This window comes from Pleurodeles waltl, chromosome 5 (assembly GCF_031143425.1).
Source record: "Pleurodeles waltl isolate 20211129_DDA chromosome 5, aPleWal1.hap1.20221129, whole genome shotgun sequence".
In the NCBI taxonomy this organism is placed as follows: domain Eukaryota; kingdom Metazoa; phylum Chordata; class Amphibia; order Caudata; family Salamandridae; genus Pleurodeles; species Pleurodeles waltl.
Window position 1 is genome coordinate 152,935,222 of NC_090444.1, and position 21,916 is coordinate 152,957,137.

Below are 21,916 nucleotides of genomic sequence, written 5' to 3' on the forward strand. Positions count from 1 at the left end.
ATAAAATGCAAAGTCGGATAACTTCTTGTTACTTTGGTTCTGTTGAAAACTGTCTTCCTTAGAAGGACACCCCCCTCTGACGAAAATGCAGAGGTTGATTGAGCTTTTTGCGGAAAGTGATGGCCTGCCGTCAAAGATACATCACTTGTGAATCAGAAAGTGTACCATTGCTGGACGGTTCTAACACAGGATTCCTGTTCAGCGCAAATGATAAACAGCAGTGGTCTGTATCTTCTACCAAACATCTCAGCCAGCGGCGTCATACAACACGAAGAGGCTCCCTCACAGGATGCAGCAATGGGCCCCTGAGACCTACTGTATCTCACGAATGAGGCCCCCAGAAGAGTGGAGGGACCCCTGTACCACGCCCCTAGTTATAGCCAGTGTTGCAGAATGGTTCTCCAGATTAATTCTTGTAAATCCGATAGCTATTGCTGCTAGGGCCGTTGAGAGGTAAAGAAATTCAGTGTTTCCATAGACTGAACAGCCGAAGAATAAAACTTGCCCTTTACCTGAACATCTGGAGCAGCTCCTTTTTTTAAAATGTCCAATTAGTTTTACTCACGTCTTCACCACCATATGTAAAAGATAATGTGGATTCCATATGAGTGCGAGCATCCTACAAAGTGGCATCGCTGCTGTGCCCGTCTCTCTCTTTAACGCCCCCTTTTCTTCTATTGTCTTGTCTCCTTTCTGTTTCCGACCTGCAGGGGACATGGTCTGCTCTCACCGCATGTGATGCCCAGCCGGTACAACCACATTCTCCCGATGCTTATCTTCCAGCCATTATGTGCTATTTTTAGTCTTTGCCTTGTCCGAGCCATTTGCATGAGTTTATTGGTTTGTTGTCACCCTGTAACACATGTAGTTTACTTGATGTGTTCTCAGGAATTTTCCAACGGTTAGAATCCACACAGTTGCTTCGACCTAAATACTGATAGAATCGCTCAGTGCACACACACAATCCTTAAATTCGCATCCCAGATCCTTGTAAGTCACGCCAGGAAAACTGGAAGTACCAGCTAAAGTCTCCTTTGCTGCGAGGTGTGCAAGGGCTGAATCATATTACACACCCGTGGCAGTGCAAGGGCATTCATGGGTGTTTATATTGATTACTGATTGGAATCCACCACATATCTAGAGCATGTACTCTACAGCTTTCAGTGATTGTAGGCCCCTTAATCCTCCTGCGAGCTATCCTCGGTAGTGATGACTATGGCAACAGAGGTGGCAGTCACCCTTGCATATCTGCCTTTTGTATTTCCCTTTCAAGCGTGCCACTTGCTGGTTTTAGACAGAGCTGGATCTCTCCATGTGCTCTCCTAAACCACGATACTGACGAGAGAGATTAGTTATTGGACTCCCATTGATACAAAGAGCCAAAGCTAGAAGCGAAAACAATCTTCATTCTGCCAGATTTTCTCTCAGCACTTCAGTGGATATCTCTGAACTCCGACCTCGCAAAAGGAATCTTGCAGTCCACCCAGTGCTTAATTTGTAAATAAAAATGTGCCAGTGTCCGAAGCCGCCCTCATAAACATGATGCTGCTGAAATTAAAAGTGCGAGCACTGAATACTGAGGCAGCGTAATCCTGAAGCCATCTCGGGCCTCTTTAATCCATTCACAGCCACTCCCTGCCCCTCCAGCTCACTCTTGCAGCTTTCTGCTTTCTCCTTTTGTGATGCTTTTTCGTTTTTCTCTGCCTCCGTCTTTCCCATATGTGCCTTTTGCTCGCAGTAAATGCTTGAGGCAGACAAATAAGCGCTGGCGCTCAAAAATAAGTGCTGGTGCTCAGCACCGGAAACAACAAGCACAAATTAAGCACCGGGTCCACCTTATCTAACCTTGTCGCCCTTGAATTATTGTATTGTATTGTATTGTAGCATTTGTGTACCTCTTACCTCTCCAATATGGGGCACTGAAATGCCTAACTACATGGGGAACAAGCCACACCATGTAGGGGTTTGATTAGAAGGTTTTGTATTTGTTTCGAGCAAATGCAAGAAGTGTTTTCACATCATGCGTGATGATCACTGAGGTGTGCTTATCGTGTTATGTGATGCAGCACCTGGTGGTGCGATGGGTGAGGATATGTGAAAGATAGGCATGCATATTATAATGATATTAAGGGCTAAAATATATAGGTAGCCACCCAGCACCAGCCTGGCGAATAGGATGCTCCGTTTGTGTACAGATAAGAAAGAGGGTTGATTAGAAAAGGCCCAGTAATCTTATGGCAACATGCACCTGACAGAGATGGTGTTGAGTGAGTAAAAGGATGTCAGTAGAGCAAGAACTGCAATTGCTGACATGCATAGACCTGCTCTTTTCTTTAAGGGATAGCCTACTACTGGACAAATAAACCACATGAACAAGGATGGAAGCAGAAGAGCAATTGAGGCTGGCACCCTGAGCAGAAACTGCACAATCTCAAATAGGTCCAGATTCCATCTACTTCTGCTTGGCCAAAGGAAGCCCAAATTTTGAGCAGAAGTTGGTATCCCAGGCCCCTGTCAAGCTCCAGAGAGCTTCCAGGGAAGGTGAGCCCTAGCCCTGACACCCTGCACACGCGAGGGTGGGAGGCAGAGCACTTGATTGGTTGTTGCTGGGACAGTGCAAGAGCAGATCAGCCTGTCTCATGTTACTGTTTTGCCCTTTTTTTAGATCCCAAAATGCCTTGCTCTTTTTAGTTGCAGCGTCCACTTTCGTTATTAATAGTGAATGACATTTTAGAATACAAAATAGACAGTGTGACAAAGGGAGACTTGCCTTGTCCTCATTGTCTAGTCTAGGACAACAGCATGCCACAGATTTGGTAGTTCATATTGTATTTAGTCATAGCCCAGCTCTTCTTTGAGTTTTGAGCCTTGCAAAAAGACCTTTTATACATGTCTCCACATATTAACTTTCCTTCAGACATTATCTGTCTTGTCCCTTCCCATTTTGCAGGAAATGAAACCCTTGGCACACCTCTAGGGATCAATGATTGGTAGAGACAACCACTCTATTGATGGGCTGCCAGTGGTTACTATGTAGGGATATACTGAAGACGCCCCCTGTCGGTGGAATTTTATAACCTGCAGAAGAGAAAAATTGCCTGATTGTTGTATAGGATTTGGTTTTGGTCAAAAATGACATGTACATGTATACGGGCAGTATACGAGTACATGATGTCAGTGACTCAGCAGGGTAGGGACAATGGCAGCGCTCACTGCTGGGTAGGATGTTTGGATTAGTGCTAAGTACTAAAATAAGTTTCAACCATGCGGCGGGTGCTTGGGGTGAATAGGCCCGTCAAGTATCCATTGGTGAAAGTTTAGATACTGCAGAAGGGGAAACCCTCTGTGGGCCTTGAGGGCTGCGTCACACAGGCTCAGTCGAAATACTTAAGGTAGATCAAACGGAAATGTTTTCAGAGCTCTTAGAAACTGGGCTTCGTTCTGCATGTCCCGGAGCTTGGCAGGAAGTCTGTTCCAAGTTTTCAAAGAAAAAAAAAAAAGTGTTAAAAACAGGAAACTACCACAAGGAAAGCCTTAGTGGAGCAGACCATTCTTTCAAGGCAGTAAGGGTGGAATCTCTTTATAAGGTACTAAGGGCCAGTCCCACAAAAAGCCTGATGGACTAGCACCAGAATTCTCTTCTTGACTCGCAGCCAATGAAAGTCGGGGGTGGGGGAGAAGGGGGGGGGGGGGGGGGGGGGGGGGGGTGTGTGTGTGTGTGTGTGTGTGTGTGTGTGTGTGTGTGTGTGTGTGTGTGTGTAGAAACACACCAAGGTAACTTAGCAAAAGGCATTCTGAACCACTTGCATGTGCTTGATAAGATAGCCTGAGAGGCCAAGATAGAGTGCATTGGCGTAGTCCATCTTAGACCCAAGTAAGGTGCGAACCACTAATCTCTGGGATCTGACTACCATGGAAAGCAGGATCTGACTACCATGGATACCTGAGATTGGTAAGAGACCGAATGGTCAACTCGGATACCCAGATTTCCTAGCCACTAATGGGGTGGGGGAAGGGGGGTCAACAGCTATCCCATCAACCAGTGGAAGAAAAGCCAAACAATAATACTTCTGTTTAATCCAGAGTATGTTGCAGATTATTGGTTATTAGTCCTCATCCAACTCGTAATTGCACCGACACAAGCTGGAAAAGCATCTTAAGCAGCAAAAGAACTGCTATCGTCTGAGAAAAGAAGCTGAGTATCATCATCAAAGGACATTAAGTTGATGCTGAAAGATTCAGCTAAAGCTGCCAATAGTGCTATGTAAAAATTAAACAACGTTGATTTCAACGATTAGCCCTGAGGCTGAGACCTATACAATAAGACAGTCTTGAGCAGGGTGCTTGGTGATAAAAGCCAGGTCATCATGCGTTGACTGTTGCCTGTCTTTCACGGGGGGCAACAACAGGGTTTCAAGCAAGTAGCTACCTAGCATCTTTGAGGACATCATTAAATGGAAATTATGGGTCAGATCTTGCTGGCCCAGGTTGTCGGATTTCTGTCAAAATATTTGCCTCAATTGGGTGCAGCTCTAATTCTGAAAGGCACTTCTAGCTGCAGATTCCTCACCTTAAGAATATCCCGAGGCACCAGACCAAGTCTGCAAGATTTTTCATCATAGTCCCTGATCGGCAGCAGGTGGCGATGTGAAGCTCTGCATCTTCTTCAATCCACCCCAGAAATGATAGCCAGAGCAATACTTAGTGCCATCAGTTTCTTACTGAACCTTCGTACATGGATCTGGAATTACCTTCTGACGTTTTCTTGTGAGTTGACAAGCTTTTTCCTTACAAAATGCCTTTTCAGTGTGCAAGGGAACATGTCCTCTCCTCAAAATACAGTATTTAAGCTTTGTAGACTGCTGCACACAAATGCCTGTGACATATCCTCATGAAGTATGTATCTGGTGTTTGGGTTCACCAACTCAGTGTAATCTTCCCTTGACTCTGAGCGTTGTGGCCGTAGCATGTTTTAACATTTTGTAAGTTTGGTATTGCACCTCAGTAATATATTGGACTTTAATGCTTACCAGGCTGTGATCCCTCCAGAATCTGTACAGCGCTCTGGTCTTCAGCCGGGATAGCCAGGATGAAGAACGTCAAGGTGGCACATATGTGTCTGGGTCTGGTGGATGGTGGAAGTAGTGCGACGTACACTAGTTGTTCATTACTGTAAATGAGTGAGTCCAGCCACATCTTATATTTGGGCAGTCGCCCATGCCCCCAGCTACTTTTAATCAATCTCTTTGCCATCAATAGCTCTAGTGCCCTGTATCTTCTGTGTGTCACCAGGGCTCTCACACCTATCCCAGCATTGCCATTTCATGTCCAAAATGTCTGAATTGTGCTGCAAGTCCATGCCAGGTGCAAGAATGTTGCATCCAGGAGGCCACAGCAGGACGCCTCAAGAAGTCCCAGTCTGTGTGATGTAGGGGGGGGGGGACTATAACACACTTATGAAGTATAATACAAAGCTTGCTACTAGAAGATACAAGGCCCGTGGGTGTGCAGCAGAAGGACCACATCCCGTCTGCCACCTAGAGTCCCTTGTCCTCCTCACATTGGGTTCTCGCACTATGTTTTTGGGTAGACATGTCCTCCAAGAAAGCCCAGTTAAATTTGGAGATTAGTTGTGCCATGGATGTGGCCACCAGAAGAGTCTCCAGCTCCGGGCATGACGTTGATTCTGCCAGGGAATTTGGGGGGAGGGGGGTGTCCACCAGAGTTCCCCGGAGTCTGTAAAACAGGAAAACATCTATTGGGTTGTACAGAGCAGTGCCCAGGAACTCCGCCCGTGTTAAAAAAATTATATTACGATAGAGGTCTTCACTTTTGGAGAACCCTCTGCAAAGATAATTGGATGATTGCTTTGGGCTCATGAGCGGCTGGAATCTGTGGATACTGACTGCATAAAGGGGCTCGCAACTTATAAATCCGTCCCGCAGGCGCTAGGCTCTGGAGGTGCATTCTGTGGTTGCCATACACAACGAGTAGTGTAGGGAGGGAGGGATGAATGTCCACAGCAGGAATGGAGCAATAGTGTCCGTTTCAACGTCAGTGTGTGGGATTAAGGTGTCAGGGTGAAGCCAGTAGTGCATGTAATGGGCCTGAGTGCATAGGTAGTACAGTTCCGGGTCTGGGGCCTCAAACCCTCCCATATAAAAAGGGAGGGTGAGAGTCTCCCATTTGACGGGTGTTACCTCTTGGCCCACTTTAAATTTATAAATTGGGTGCAACTTCGCCTGAGAACTCACTGTGAGTGGTAAGGGGATTGTGATGAATAAATTAGTTTTTAATAAGGATGATCCTACCTGCCACCGATAGTGGGAGAGATACCCAATGAAATATTTGATTTGTCATATTACAAAGTGTCTAACCATAGTTTTGCCACATTACTATGTCCATATTTCTGATCACCCAATCCCTGACGTACTTCACAGTCCTCACACCACTCTAGGGGAAATCAGAGCTAGGATTTCTCAGATAGCTGTAGGATCCTGTCATCAGCATAGAGAGAGATGAGTATTTATTGTGATGTGTAGTGGATGGTGTATTTTGTATAGTACTACCGAAATTTGGCTGCAAGGGTTTCAAGAGCCACAGCAGAGAGAATTGGGAAGAGGAGACACCCCTGATCTGATATAGACTTCTATCTAGCTGCATATTCCTTACCTTAGAGTTATCCCAGGCGTCCAACTGGATCTGGAAGATTTTACATGAGCAGTACCCCTGCACGCCGGTAGGTGGCATTGAAGGACCCCATGTGCGTGGGCTCCGGAAGTGGCATCCATGGCCCCTACAAAGGCACCACCCAGGCTCGCTGACATCAGTTCTTTTCTTTCCGCACCAGCCAGCACAAATCATAAAAGCGCTACCCCTTCATTCACTTTAGCTGAGCTTTTCTTCAACATTTTGTCAAAGCTTTTTTAAGGTTTTTCTTCGGTGTGGCAGGATGTCATCTAGGAAGGCGAGCTTCAAGCCCTGTGGCGCCTGTCACCAGTTGATGGTGGCAACGGACCCGCACCTTGTTAGCCTGTGGCACCTCGAGCACAACTATGACCCGTAGTTGTGCTCCGACCGCTGCACAATGAACCCACAGGCTTTGAGGAAGCGCTTCCTTCAGCTAATGGCGGCTCGTCGTGAGACTCTGCACCAGTTGAGGTCCTGGTTGAGAGGAAGGCCCCTGGATCAGTCGTAGAGTCCAAGGTCGTCGTCTCATTTGAAATATTCAGGACACTCAGGCAAGTCCAAGCATGAGAAGAAGAGGTTGTCGAAGCATACTTTGACTGGTCCTTTGGCCAACAAGACGCTGGAGTGTCCACACTCTAGGCCTTGCTCATCAGCCTGGCCTCGGGGAGGAATGGGAAGGATCACTAGACCCTGAAGTCCAGCCTCATGACATGGACTGGTGTGAGGAACTGGGTGAAGCCAGTGGCCTGGATACTTCCCCAGATGCTGGCATGCTTTCTCCCCTACTGTCCCTTAGGAGGAGGGAATGTCTTTTGTGATGGTGATGAGGAGGGCTGGAAAGGTCCTAGACCTTCAATTACCCTCATTGGCAGTCAAGACTAATGTCTTGACAGAGGTGCTTCAGCTAGGAGTCTCCCCATCTGAAATGCTCCTCCCATTTAACAAATGATGACAATCACCTGTCCCCAAGCCCCACCGTAGGGGACGCAAGTTTCCTCACGCAGCACCCCACCCCTGTGAGTTTGGTGGTTTAGGCTTCCACCTCCCATGTCAACCGTGGCACATTCCCTACGGCCTCTCTGGATAGGGAATCCAAGAGAGGAACATCTGGAACAAAGACTCTGAAACTACAACATCGTTGTTAATGCAAGCGGAACCGCGCATGCGTTAACGACGACTCCCTTTTTCTCCGCCTTGACCACACATGCTGAACAATGCACATGCCTGGTTAAGGCAGAGAAAAAGGGAGTGAGCATCGGGAGAGGACGTGGTCAGGTAAGTCGGGCTGGGGCAGGGTTGGGGGTAGTTTTTAGAGGTTTCGAGGATTAAGGACTTGGGGTGGGGGGAGGTCAGGGTAGTTTGGTTTTTTTAGGGGTGGGGGTGGGAGGATCGGGGTAGTTGTGGTTTTTAGGGGCAGGGGATCTAGGCAGTTCTGTTTTTAGGGGCAGGGGTCGGGTAGTTTTGTTTGGGGGTCGGGGTACTTTTGTTTTTGGCGGTGAGTGATCCAAGTAGTTTGTTTTGTGGGGGTGGGGAGATGGGGGTAGTTTGTTTTTTGGGGGGTGGAGGGGTCATTGATTTTTGGGGGTGGGGTTGGGGTAGTTTGGTTTATGGGGTGGGGTCAGGGTTGTTTGGTTTTTGGGTGTGGGGGAATTGGGGTAGTTTGTTCTTTGGCGGTGGGGGATCAGGGTAATTTGTTTTTTATGGGTGGGAGGGTCGCAGTCATTTGGTTTTTGGGGGTCGGGGATCGGGGTAGTTTGTTTTTTTGGGGGTGGAAGGGTCATTGATTTTTGGGGGTGGGGTAGAGGTAGTTTGGTTTATGGGGTGGGGTCAGGGTAGTTTGGTTTTTGGGTGTGGGGAATCGGGGTAGTTTGGTCTTTGGCGGTGGGGGATCGGGGTTTTTTAGGGGTGGGAGGGTCGCAGTCATTTGGTTTTTGGGGGTCGGGGATCGGGGTAGTTTGGTTTTTTGGGGGTGGAAGGGTCATTGATTTTTGGGGGTGGGGGTCGAGGTAGTTTGGTTTATGGGGTGGGGTCAGGGTAGTTTGGTTTTTGGGTGTGGGGGAATCGGGGTAGTTTGGTCTTTGGCGGTGGGGGATCGGGGTTTTTTAGGGGTGGGAGGGTCGCAGTCATTTGGTTTTTGGGCGTCGGGGATCGGGGTGGTTTGGTTTTTGGGGGTGGGGGATCGGGGTGGTTTGTTTTTTAGGGGTGGGGGTCGGGTGGTTTGTTTTTTGGGGGTGGGGGGATCGGGTAGTTTGGTATTTGGGGATGGGGTGTCATTGGTTTTTGGGGGTGGGGTAATTTTGTTTTTAGGAGCAAGGTAGTTTATTTTTTGGGGTGGGGTCGGTTGTTTTTATGGCGGGTTGGGGTAGGTTTTAGGGCTCAGGGTAGGTGGGGGTATCAGAGTATTTGTATTTTTAGGGCGAATGGGGGGATGACATGCTAAAACCAATGCATGCCATTCTACACATGCCTTTACTAGGCATGCCTTTACAACGAAAAATAATTGTAAAGGCATGCGTTGTAAAAGCATTCATGAAAACAACGCAGTCATTGTTACGACCGCGTTGTTCAGGCATGCGTGGTTGGCGCATGCGTTGTTCCATCATACATTCAGTCCAAGAGGCTGGAGACACTTATGAAGATGATGTTTTCTTCCGCCAGCCTAGCAGTGGGGACTGAGCATGGCATGCCTTTTGGGCCGTTACTCCCAAGCTCTGTCCGATACGTTTGTGCAAGTGCTGCCTACGGTCCCATGGGAGCCCTGGGCCATGCTCTCCCAAGCGGTACCAGGCAGGAGAGATGCAGCAAAGCTCACAATTCGATATGGACTCGAACAGACTAACTCGCTAGGCAGAGTGGTTTCATCGACGGTGGCCCTTAGGTGCCATGCCTGGCTACGAAGTACTGGCTTTTCAGGGGATGTCACGTCTATTTTGATGTACGTTTCCTTCTATGGCTCCCGTCTCTTTGGAGACAAAAAAAACTTGGTGCTTGAGAGATGTAAGGACTCAAGAGAATTAAGAACAGTCGGCCTATGGTCTGGTCCTAGGGCTCATCTTATGCCCGCATCCTCCCCAGTCCGCTTTTCGCACCTGTCGAGTCTACGGAAGGGACTACCAACCATGCCAGTTCCTGCCCAGCCACCATGAAACGCATGTGGCCGAGGGCGTGCTATCTACAAACCTCGTGGATTAGGCAGCCAGAGGTTGGGTCAGTCCGCACCTCCCCTCGCCTCCCCCACAGCTGTAGCCTCCAAACCGTCCTAATTTTCCCTTATACCACCACATGCACCCAGTTGGTGGCAGGATACGTCCTCACCCGCCCCACTGGCAGTACATAGCATGGGACAGGTGGATTTTGCAGATAGTCCAAAATGGCTGCTCCCTCCCCATCCTGACTACTCCTTCCCCATGCCACCATCTCAAGACAGGCTGACGGAGGATCATCTTTCTCTTCTCAGCAAGAAAGTTGCAGTTCTCTTGGCCAAGGGAGTCAAGACCCAAGAAGTAGGTTGTGGTTTCTTTTCCTGCAGCCTCTCAACTGAGTCCTCAAGAAGGAGAAAGTCAAAATGCTCACCTTGGCTCAGGTTCTGTCTGCCCTGGACCCAGGAGACTGGATGGTAGTGCTGAACTTGCAGGACACATATTTTCATATTCGTGTCCTGCTGGCCCACAGACGTTACCTGTGGTTCATGGTCGGCCACAAGCGTTTTCAGTTTGCTGTGCTCACTTTTGGCCGAACAGCGCCCCTCGGGTGTTCACCACAGTGATGGTGGTGGTTGCAGCTCATCTGCAGCGATCAGGTGTGTCAGTCTTCCCCCTATCTCAACGACTGGCTGTTGAAGGCGGGCTCATCCCAGGCTGTTGTCTCCCACCTCCAGAATACGGCGAACCTCCGGCCCTTGCTGGGGTTCCATATAAATGTACCGAAGACACACCTGACTCCCAGTCAGACGCTCCCTTTCATCAGAGCTGCTCTGGACAAGGTGCAGTTTTGGGCTTATCCTCCCGAGCAGCGAGTCTACGATATTCAGGCTATGATACCGATGTTTCAGCCTCTATCCTGGATTTCAGTGAGACAGACTCTTTGAGAGGTAGAGAGCAGAGGCAGAATCTGTACTCCACATCAGTCTGCTGGAGTTACGGGTGATCCGATTAACACTGAAAGCCTTCCTGCCTTCCATCAAGGGTAAGCTGGTGAAGGTGTTCACGGTCAACACCACTGCCATGTGGTACTGCAACTCATGTGGTACTGCAACAAAAAGGGCAGGGTGGGGTTGTAGACCCTATGTCTGTAGACATGGCAGGAACATCAGGGCATTTCCCTGGTAGTTTAACACCTGGCGGGTTCTCTGAATGCTAGGGCATACAAACTCAGCCGCAGATACTTAGCAGATCACGAATGACATTGCTTTCCGGAGGTGGCGAAAGGTCTCTTTCAGTGGTGGGGAGAGCCTTTGTTAGATCTGTTTGCCTCTGCCAAGAACACGCAAGATGGCTCTTGCTCAGCAACGCTTTTCGCTTAGATGGGGCTCTGGCCTCCTGTGCGCCTTTCTGCCCATACCACTCCTGCCCAGAGTTCTCAAGAAGATCAAGAATGACTAGGCCTAGTTATCCTTGTGGCACCGGATTGGGCATGGACAGTCTGGTATCCTGAGCTACTGAGCTTGGCAATCGATCCTCCGATCAGGCATCCCCTTTTGGAGGGTCTTCTGTCGCAGCAGGAGAGGAGGGTTCTTCACCCGAACCTTTCCAGTCCCCATCCTTCTTATTTGGAGATTGAGCGGCAGATTGACCTTCCTCCCAAAGTCTGCAATGTCATCTTGGCAGCCAGGCGTTAGCTTGGTGTTCCGACAGAAATGCCAATCCCCTTTCTGCCCATCTTTCTCAAGTTCTTCTATTCTTTCTGCCATCTCTGCATTCCTCAAATTACGTGATCAACCCTCTCTTTTCAAACCTCCTAGTGTACATAGATTCTTGAAAGGTTTAGCTTATCTTTTCCCCCTTCTCCTTTTATCATGCCTCAGTGGGACTTGAATCTAGTGCTTACATTCTTAATTTACACTCCCTTTGAGCTACTTCACAATTGCTTCCTGCGGTTGCTCACTATCAAAACGGCTTTTACTTGTGACTCTAACGTCTGCCAGACAAGTTAATGAGCTACAGACTTTATCATCCAAGCCGCCCTATTTATCCATTCATCCTGACAAAGTGGTGCTTCGTACGTGGGCTTCCTTTTTTTTTTCCAAAGGTGGTCATGCTCTTTCATGTAGTTCAACCCATCACCTTGCCTACTTTCCATACTCCATCTCACCCTTTCAAGGTTAAGGAGCATCTCCATCGTCTGGACCGAAAAGAGTGTTGTTGTTCTACCTTGACCGCATATGGGAATTCCGGGTGGACAATCATCTCTTCATAGGGTATGCCGGGGCTAAAAAAGTGTTGTGCTGTGCAGTTCGGTCCCACGGGATATCCTCATCTGAAATTGTATTGCAGATCCACCTCTGGGGATGGTATTGCTTGAGTATCTATTCTAAGGTAAGGAATCTGCAGCTAGAAGTCTGTATCAGAAGAACAAGTTACTTACCTTTGGTAAAACCTTATCTGGTAGAGACTATTTCTAGCTGCAGATTCCTTATGAGCCACCCATCCTCCTCGCTCTGTGAACAGATTTCTAGTGACAGGGCTAGATTCCTTTCAGGCTACTAGTTTTCCACATCAGTGATTAGTGTTTTTCATGGCTTCGTGCTTCTGGCGTGGAATGTGGTGAAAAGAAACTGACAAGAGTGCGCCTGGGTGGAGCTTATATGGGTGCAGCAGACATCTATTCCAACGCAGACGACGCACGCTGAGCCGATCAATGCCACGTACCTGCGCACAGGGGTACTACTCACGAAAAATCTTCCAGATCCATTGTGACGCTTGGTATAATTCTAAAGGTAAGGAATCTACAGCTGAATATAGTCTCTACCAGATAAGGCGTTACCTAAGGTAAATAACTTGTTCTTTAGTTCCATTCAATATAGTGAAGGGAGCTGAAATGTTTTTATTATTACATATTGTGGCAGTTGGTGCTATGTATAGGAGCTTTGTCTACTCTAGGAAAGTTCCTGGGTCTCCCATTTAAGCAAGAATAGTGCATAGGTACTCCCATTTCAGGGAGTCAAACCGCTTGGAGGTGTCCAGAAAAAAACGCCTGTGTCCAGACTTGGATCCAGATCTTGCAGAAGGGCAAATAGGGTCCACAAATTGTGGCCAATTGATCGGCCGGGTACGAACCCAGCCTGATCCCATCTCACTAGGTCCAGGAGCAGGCGGTTCGCTATTAATTTGGTAAAAATGTTATCACAGTTTACTAGGGAGAGTGGGTGATAAAAATCACAGTAATGTGATGGGTTCCCAGGGTTGAGCAATGTGACCTAGATGGCCTCGCATAGGGGTGGAGCGAGGGTAAGGTACTTGCGTGATTCTTCACACATTTTTAATAAGTGAAGAGCTAGCAGATCTTGATATCGCATATGGAATTCTGCAGAGAAGTTATCCAACCTTGGTGTTTTTTGTTGTGGCAGGTGCAAGATTACCTCCTTAAGCTCGTCCAGTGTGATGGGCTGGGTTAGGAACTCTTGCTGTGCCGATGTAAGCCAGCCCATCACAGTGTTTCCTAACTATTCATCCACAGATAAGTGTTTGGTGTTGGGGGCGTGCCTCACATGGTTTATGAGGCTGTGTAGTATGTGAGATTTGCTCTGCGGTGATCTGCCTGGGTGCTCCCCTTCCACATATGTGCCCGCTTGGACATATTTACCACAATATTTGCCCCCCCCGCAGTCTCATCATAGTCAATACATTGTGGCTGAGTTGCCAGTAGCAAATGCTCCCTTCAGCTCCCTCCACTTTGTCACCATCCAGCCCAGCTGTGCTTATAGAGTTCTAAGGATCCTGTTATGTTTCACAATACACACACCTCTGATGGTAGCTTTGAATCTCTTCCATAAGGAGCCCATGTTGTTCACCGAACCTGAGTCCAGATTGAAATGTTCTGCTATGGCATCTCACAACTCTGCCTCAAAGACATCATCCAAAAGGGCATCTGTGTTTAGTCTCCAGCTTCCCCTTCCCCTGAGGGGGAGTAATTAGAAAATGTGTGAGCATGGTTCTGCATATCCGTAACCCACGGGCAGACTTCTTTAGAGGTCAGCCAATTATCTAGTCTTGACCATACATCTTGAACTGCAGAGTAGAAGGTTCCCTCCCACCTATCAGAGTGACTTTGCCTCCAGATATTCACGAGCATGTGGTCGCCTATGATGGCTCTCAGCCACTAGTGCATCACCACAATGGGTGGCCTGAGCTCTATCCAGGGCAAGCTAGAGCATACAGTTAGAGGCTCCCACCCAGAGAAGCGAGGTTGGGGATGAGGAGGCTGTCATCCTCCATAGTGCATCAGAAAATGGGGGTCATCTACCATAGTGCTTCAGTAAATGGGGTTCATCTACATTGGGGGCCATAACAGTTGACCAGTGTGAGGGGTGTCATCCTCCTCCATTGGCCTCATGCCATCATACATTGCACTTGGTTGTCCAATTGTGATTCCTCTGACCTAAAAGGTGTGTCCTTCTTAATTAGTATGGCAACACCCCTGGCATATGAGGAGTAGAACGATAAGTTTAAATGCGATGTCCATTTCCTTGCAAATGCTGGGTCTGCCTTCAGATCAGTGAGTTTCCTTCAGTAGGGCTGTCAACACCTGTTGATCTGTTGTTTTTTTAGGGTTCCCCAAGCCCTCACACATTCCATGTTATGCATACCGTGGTTTATGCGTGTGTAGGGTGTTTTGTTCATGACCTAAGTTTGTGTCATTGAGTACGCTCCTACAAATGTTGTATCTGTAGTAACGGCAAAATAGCATCATATAGCATGACACCTATTAATGGCACATTGAGTGTACCATAAGTGTCTAAAACATAACTCAGGCCTGCCCTAACCCTCCAACAGTCACACAAGACAATTTCTATCCCTTTCTCAGTGCAATCAAACAATGCAGACTTGGCTAAAATGAATAAGCAGAAAAAAAGATATAGAAAGGAACAACAAAGTGTCAATAAACAAATTTGAAAATACCCTTGGAGGTCACCAGAACAGTCCGCAAGGATGCTCTGTGCCTTGGAAGCACAGGTGCAGAGGGGAAAAATGGCTAGTATGCTGGCACATGGTGCGGTACCGGGTCTCCATTTGCAGGGGGGATGGAAGGGGGGGGATGCATGGGAGTTCCTGACTCTAGAGTGTTGACAGTGAGTGGGCCTAATGAACGTAGGGTTCTCCCAGGGGAAGTGGAGCAAAGATGTGAGGATGCTGAGAGGGCGCCCGTGTGCCGCCAGGTAGCAGGTCCACAGTAGCCAGAGTCGGAGTGTCATGGGGGTGAGTCGTCCTGATCCTGGCTGACTCTGTCTCTATGGGTCTGCCGCTAAGAGTTTTGATGAAGTCATCCACCCGTTGGTGAGTTCAGAATATGTCCTGTCGCCCTCCGTGCGGTACCTTCATCCTGGCCAGGTAAAGCATTGCATACTGCACGTTAACCTTGAGCAGCTGCTGCTTGATGGGTCTAAACCTCTGGCTGGTCTCCTAGACTGCAAGTGTGAACTCCAGGTATACGGAGATGTAATCACCTTCAAAATGCATTTTCCCTTTTTTCCTAGCAAGGCAGAGCTCCGTATCTCTGTCTCAGTTCAGCAGGTGTGCTTTAATCGGTTCCACTTGGGTGCCCGGCGGGGGCCTGGCAGCAAGAGTCCAGAGTGTACTCTTGGCAAGCACCAGTAATCGTGAGAAGGCCTTTTCACTGAACAACTCGGGAGCAGCCATTCCAGGTAGTCCTCATGCGGCCAATATTTACTGAATCTGGAATGCCCAGTATGTGAATATAATTACAATGCAATCTAACCTCCAGTTCTTAATTTTTTGTGGCGATGCCTTTAGCGACCGTTTCCATATGTCAAAGGGTTTTCCCCTTCGATGGGAGGACGTCTTCTGCTGTGGAAATGCGGTGTTCACCTTCATCAGGCGATCCTCATGTTTGTCTGTTTTGCTAGCTATACAGTCTACGTGAGTCATCAGGATGTCCATCTTCGACAGTCTCCTGCATGACTTTCAGTAGTGTTTTCTGGTTCATTGGCAGCCAGCTCTGTGGTGATGAGGTAGTCTACCTTATCTGAAGGTGGCAGCTCCTGAGACGCGATCCGATCGCCCTGGTTCAGATGAATATTTTGACTGGCTTTTGTCTGCTTTTGCCTATCCTGAGGGAGGAGGGAGTGCATTTTACTCACTGAAACAGCAGCCCCTCTGCTAGACTCGTCTCCCGGGCACTGACTTCTTCCTGGCCTCCGTTGCTTACCAGCGTGGCGCCGCCAAGCAAGCTGTCACCTGGTATACAGTCTCTGCATAATATACAGTCTAAGGACCTCTCTGGTGTGGAAGCTGGACTTACAAGCCCACCATTAAGTAGTAGTGTCCACTGTGAAGCAATCCTGTGCAGGAGTGCCTTTAGTATTCAGCAATGGCCCCAGGGGATTTCCATCCAGAGGGAAACAAGCATCCCCTATTGATGTAACGAATGGCGCCACTGAGGCTCAGCACTTCTGCAGGCCCTTGGGGTCTGCAGTGGGGGGGCCTCCAGTGCTTTCAGTGGGTCAGTATTTGTGCCGGTTGGTCACCCCTTCTGCCTTCCCAGCTTCATCCCGCATGACTTGGCCAAGGGCCTATCCTACCCTACTGCAGCAGATCAATGATGTGCCCAGGGGTCCCCGGCACTCTCCCCAGGCCACTCTCTCTCACAGCACCCGCCCGACTAATGTCCCTGGTGGGAGTGCCTCAAGACCCGGTGTGGGGGGGCATAGCCGTCCCGGAAATCCAGCAGCTCTACCCACCACCAGCCACACACTCCACTCCATTTATCCAGCTCTCACCGGTATCTGTTCCCTGTAGTCCCTGCTTCCCTCACAGAGGTGTAGCTGCCAGCTCGCCAACAGAATTTCCTTTCCGGCCAGTGAGATCCCACTGGGCCCACATCTGTGCGGGCTATCCCAGGTAGGATCAGCGCTCCATTTCGCTATAGGCGTATTGTGACGAACTGCTGCAGAGTCTCTTTCTCCCCAGCCTGGCTGGTACATCATCCCACTTAGAAGAGATTACAATCCTCAAGAACACTTGATGGTGGCAAAAGAAACCTAATATGGGTGAATTATGCCCCTCCGCTGCCGGAGTCTCACAAGAGTACATCTGTCTTTCTTGTGGACTCTCTGGCACCCCCTGGAGTTGACTTTTAAATGTTGTTACTAATAAGATTTTTCAGACTATCAGTGTTCTTTTTCTGTTGGCTACACTCTGTGTTTGAGGGTGTGGAAAAGAACAATGAGTAAATGCGCAAGGGGGCCTCTTATATGCAGCCGGTGCACAGGAACTTTTACAAGAGTTTCTCGATCCAGTCCAGCACCTAGAGAGATTTCACAAGGTGGGAAATTAGTGGTTGGGTAGAGTATTGACCAGAAAGAGCATCACTGAGTAACTTGTTTGTTCAAACATGTATTCTGCCATCCCTACATTGACTACAGAGTTTGTAAGTTTATTTATAAGCCACTGAATAAACGACCTTATTAAAATTAGTACATTTCTGCAGTATTTCACCATGTCTCAGCTTTTATGTCCATCTTGATTGTTCTGCATCTATCTTCAGAGCCAGTATCAAGGATGAGGAGATTTGTTAGCTCAGATCTTGTCCATGCCCACCTCACTAACTGTCTCTCCATGTTCTCCATATGGGTCACTCAGCTCATCTGACAGTCCACATTGAGAAGGTTTTTGTTCCAGAACTGATATTGCTTTGAGGCTTTCTGTTTTTTGGGAGGGGCATATTTTGCCATCTCCTTCAGCATGTGATTCATTGAGGTTTTCAGCTTCACTCTTTGTGGTAGACTTGTGAAAAGAAGCGTACTAATTAAATTATTTGCAACAAAAAAATCATGCCCCAAGGCAGTTCTCACCACTTACAAAGTGAGAAAGGAGTGAATAAAGCCAGTGAGCAGGTAGAGACGAGGCTGAATTGGAGGTAGAGCAAGTTTGAGAACAATTAAATTGAATCCTACTTATATTTGTTACTGTAGTAGCTAGACTCTGGCAAACTAAAAATAACTTATGCTGGAAGGTCTTACATATAGAGGTAGGTGATTTAAAGAGCTTTAACCTAGCTGCGAATTTAGGAGAGTCAAAGAGCAGTAACATATCTACATTATTAAGAATTCATAGTTGAAGGCAAGGAATTTGTCCTTCTTTTGTTATCATGCAAGGCATGCCGACATAGTAAGCAATGCAGACATTGGCATAGGAAGAATGTGCAAAAGCCATCTACGTCCTCCAGTTGGAATCTCGTTGCGTGTGACCAATCACAGGTACCCTACTGAAGGAATACTTAAGCTGCTATTACATCTTATTGAGATACTGAACATGTGATATAATTAATTATCAGAATATGATGCTAGTAAATACTGTTTTGCTTGGATAGTTGCAAATTGGTGACTCAGCTTATGTTGCTGCCATGCACATGATTTGAAGAACTATTGACTCTCATAGTCTTTGCATTTTATGTATATTTTTGTTTGGCTTCCCCTTTCATTAGGATCAATTGACGTATGAACAACTGCGTCAGTCATTGAGCCGATGATCATGTCCTATCACTGCCTATGAAAACAGAACTCTTTATCAAACTAAAGACAAACAGTGATGGATTGATGGCAGTCATTGTCAGCCATTTCTCTGGCCAGGGCATATGCAAGGATTTATAATTGACTGGAGTCCCTACGAATGTGATATGGTTGACAACAAGCTTCGGAAAATCTGGATTAACTCTAGAAAAACATTGTCATCAATCAGTTACATTGTTTTCATAGTGCCATTCCAACTTCAAATTGATGCCAAGAGAACACAAGTGCTGACAAAGATGTTTGTAAATTTTTTAAAAATAAACATGTCTCTTGTGCCTAAAGCCTCTGTGTCTTCCTTCAGTACACTTATTGTGCAAGGGTAGAAGTGGACAATTTAAGTCATCTGAACAAATTGTATATGTACTCAATGATGTTCATCATTGGTGAAGACTTTAAATTATGCAAAGTTCCCTCTTGTGATGAACTCTTCTGATCCATCAGTTGTTTCTATTAACGCTGCATGCCAAACAAAGCTTACTATCACTTTGAGCCTATTTCACATGATTTAATTTTGTCTTTGAACAACTGGTGCAAGCCTGTAGATTATGTAGGGCAGTGCTTCACCAGAAGAGGATGATGGTGAAGGACAAAGCTATACATATCGGTGTGTAGCACATCTGGGTGCCACTTTATAATGGTTCTGGCAAATTGGGGCCTGTCGTTACATATTGATGGGCTCCTCTGGACATTGTCAACCTCTGGACATTGTCAACTTTCTCTGCAAATCCTTTGTATATTAGATGGCATTTCCAGGAATAATAATTGATGTCCTATATTGTGGCCATCTTTGACATATCTTGGCCCTTCTTGGCATTATTGTGGGCATTTTTGGCATATTGGGAACCCAGGGTGCAATTGTAGCACAGGTGTTGAGTTGCGTTCCTTAGTATGTTGTAAACATATTTTGTTCACTCTTGTGGCCAACTTAGTATATTGTGGACATCCCTGGAACAGTGTAGAGATTCATTACTTAAGTAGCATTCCAGGCTAACATTAGTGCTTGTTTCAGACATATTTGTGTTCATTTGTAGCATACCATGAACACAAAGAATATGGGGGGAGATGGAAGACAAGACTAGCTTGTGATGATACCACTATTGCTGTGATCCAGTCTAATCAGGAGTGGTTGTGAAAACCGTGTATTAGGGACCTATCTTAGGGGTTCCTCTTTATGAAATAGGTGGTCTCACACACATAATAGTGTCATGTTTAATCATTTGGACACCTACTCCTACCCAGGTAGGACGATGCCACCTAGGTGGACTCAACCTCGTGGTTAAATTATTTTTTATGGATAATACAGGGATCCAGTCATTTAGTTAGAATTACCTAGCAGATCATCAGTGTGAATCACAGCTCACCACAAGCCAAATGCCACCCAAAGTAGTGACCTTTGAAAAATCCGTCATTTGTAAAATTGACAACTTACAAAATGTACACTCAAGCACATTCCAAAACATCAGCACTCAAGAATTGGCAGCCCTGCAACGCCTCACACAAGACTGTAACATTGTGATAAAACCAGCAAATAAGGATGGAGCTGCTGTTATTATGCCGCAAACAATGTATAAAGATGAATGCAAGTGCTTTTTGAATGATATACAACATTACAAGAAACTAAAGACCCCACCTTCAAGATCCAGGAAGATATTTCTTTCCTGGTCTCTAAAGGTCTTGACAATGACTGGCTCACTAAACTTGAAGCAGCTTTCCTTAAACAAGCTCATCCTTAAACAGCATATTTTTATATCCTTCCTAAGGTTCACAAAGGGAAAAACCCTCCCCCAGGCAGACCTATTGTCTCAGGGATTGGGTCAATCCTAGAACCATTGTCACAGTTTTGCGATGTTTTTCTCTAAACCCTCGTTAAGAAGATACCTACTTACCTACAGAATACCAAAGACCTCCAAAAATGTTTACAGGGGATGTGCTTCGAAAAGAGCACAGAACTATTGATCACCCTGGATGTAGAATCATTGTCTACTAACATACCTCAGGAAGCTACCCTGGGGGGCATCGAGGAACTCCTTGATAACATGAAGTGGGAATTTATATTTACCCCGGAGTTTATATTAGGCCTAGCCCACTTGGCACTGACTAGAAACTATTTTGAATTTGAAAAGGCCTACTACCTGCAAGTACATGGGACATCAATGGACAGTACATTCACCACAAGTCTAGCCTATCTCTATGTTGAGTCTATTGAGAGACAGCATGTGTTCCACCCCTTCAGCCTGTTCCGAAGACAGATTAGACTATGTATGTGTTACATTGATGACATTCTACCATGGACGGGCACTGCAAAGGATGCCTTGGTGTTCGCACAATGGCTCAATGCACTAAATCCTTATTTAAGGTTCACTATGACCATAGGGGGCACAGAACTACCCTATATTGATCTTCTTATCTACAAAAAGAACAGGTATCTGGCTACACAAGTATATTACAAACCAACAGATCGGAATAACCTACTTAAGTATGACAGGTTCCACCCACGAGCACTGAAAGAGAACTTGCCAGTGGGACAATTCTTACGATTGGGACAGAACTGTTCCAATCTAACAGACTACACAAAACACGCCAAAAGACTGACTAATTAACTAATCGATAAGAATTACCCTGCTTACCTCATTAGGAGAGCTGACAAGAGGCACGTAACAACCACTGGGATCAATTATTAGAATCTATCCATAAAACCAAGGATGAAAAAATAATCTGTGTCACAACTTTCATCCCCTTATCCAATAAAGTACAAAAGATAATCAGGGAGGATTGGAAAATATTAACATCAGGAGGCCTTCCCTTCGACTAACCACTACATGCCTTTAAGAAAGCAAAAAGCATTTGAGACATGATAGTCCACACACGATCCCTGGATAAAGTACCTACAGCTACACAATCCACACTATAGCATTTACCACCACCATTAGGCCACCTGCCTTGTGGTAAATGTAGCGTGTGCCAGTTCACAAAAAAGACAACAAGCTTAGACCTAGGTCTACACACCCCTTGGAAGTTAAAAACATTTTCAGACTGTAATAGCAAGAACATCGTCTACGTGATTAGCTGCCCATGCAAACTCAAATACATTGGAATGACAACTAGAAGGGTTGGCACACACGTTTGTGAGCATAGGAGCACGATCCGCTGCAAACGGGATGCAACTAAACTTACCAGTCACTACATCATGAACAACCACCCTGCCGATGACATGGAGTGGTATGTAATTGACAAATTAAATCAAACAAGAGCTGACATAAGCCAACTGCTCCTGCGATATGAGCAGAGGTGGATTTGGCGATTAAAAACACACAAATGGGCTTAAAGACAAAATACAATGGTCAATGTTACATAATTAGGGCTAGGATATCATAATGACCATAGTTAAATAATCAACTCAGGCTGTATAATAAATAGGGAAATAACATATTACCTTTCACCTCCACTGTACTGCGTTTTTATCACACATTAAGGTCGGTG

At 46.7% G+C, this 21,916-nt stretch overlaps 1 protein-coding gene across 1 annotated transcript in view; it reads left to right on the forward strand.

The window, feature by feature from the left end:
* Window positions 1–18,717, forward strand: part of NVL (nuclear VCP like) — a 359,132-nt gene extending 340,415 nt beyond the window's left edge. Inside the window, exon 23 of the mRNA XM_069233825.1 lies at window positions 18,352–18,717. Within this exon, the coding sequence (XP_069089926.1) occupies window positions 18,352–18,396 (45 nt within the window). The 3' untranslated portion in view covers window positions 18,397–18,717. The remainder of the gene's footprint in view (window positions 1–18,351) is intronic.
* The last annotated feature ends 3,199 nt before the right edge of the window (window positions 18,718–21,916 follow it).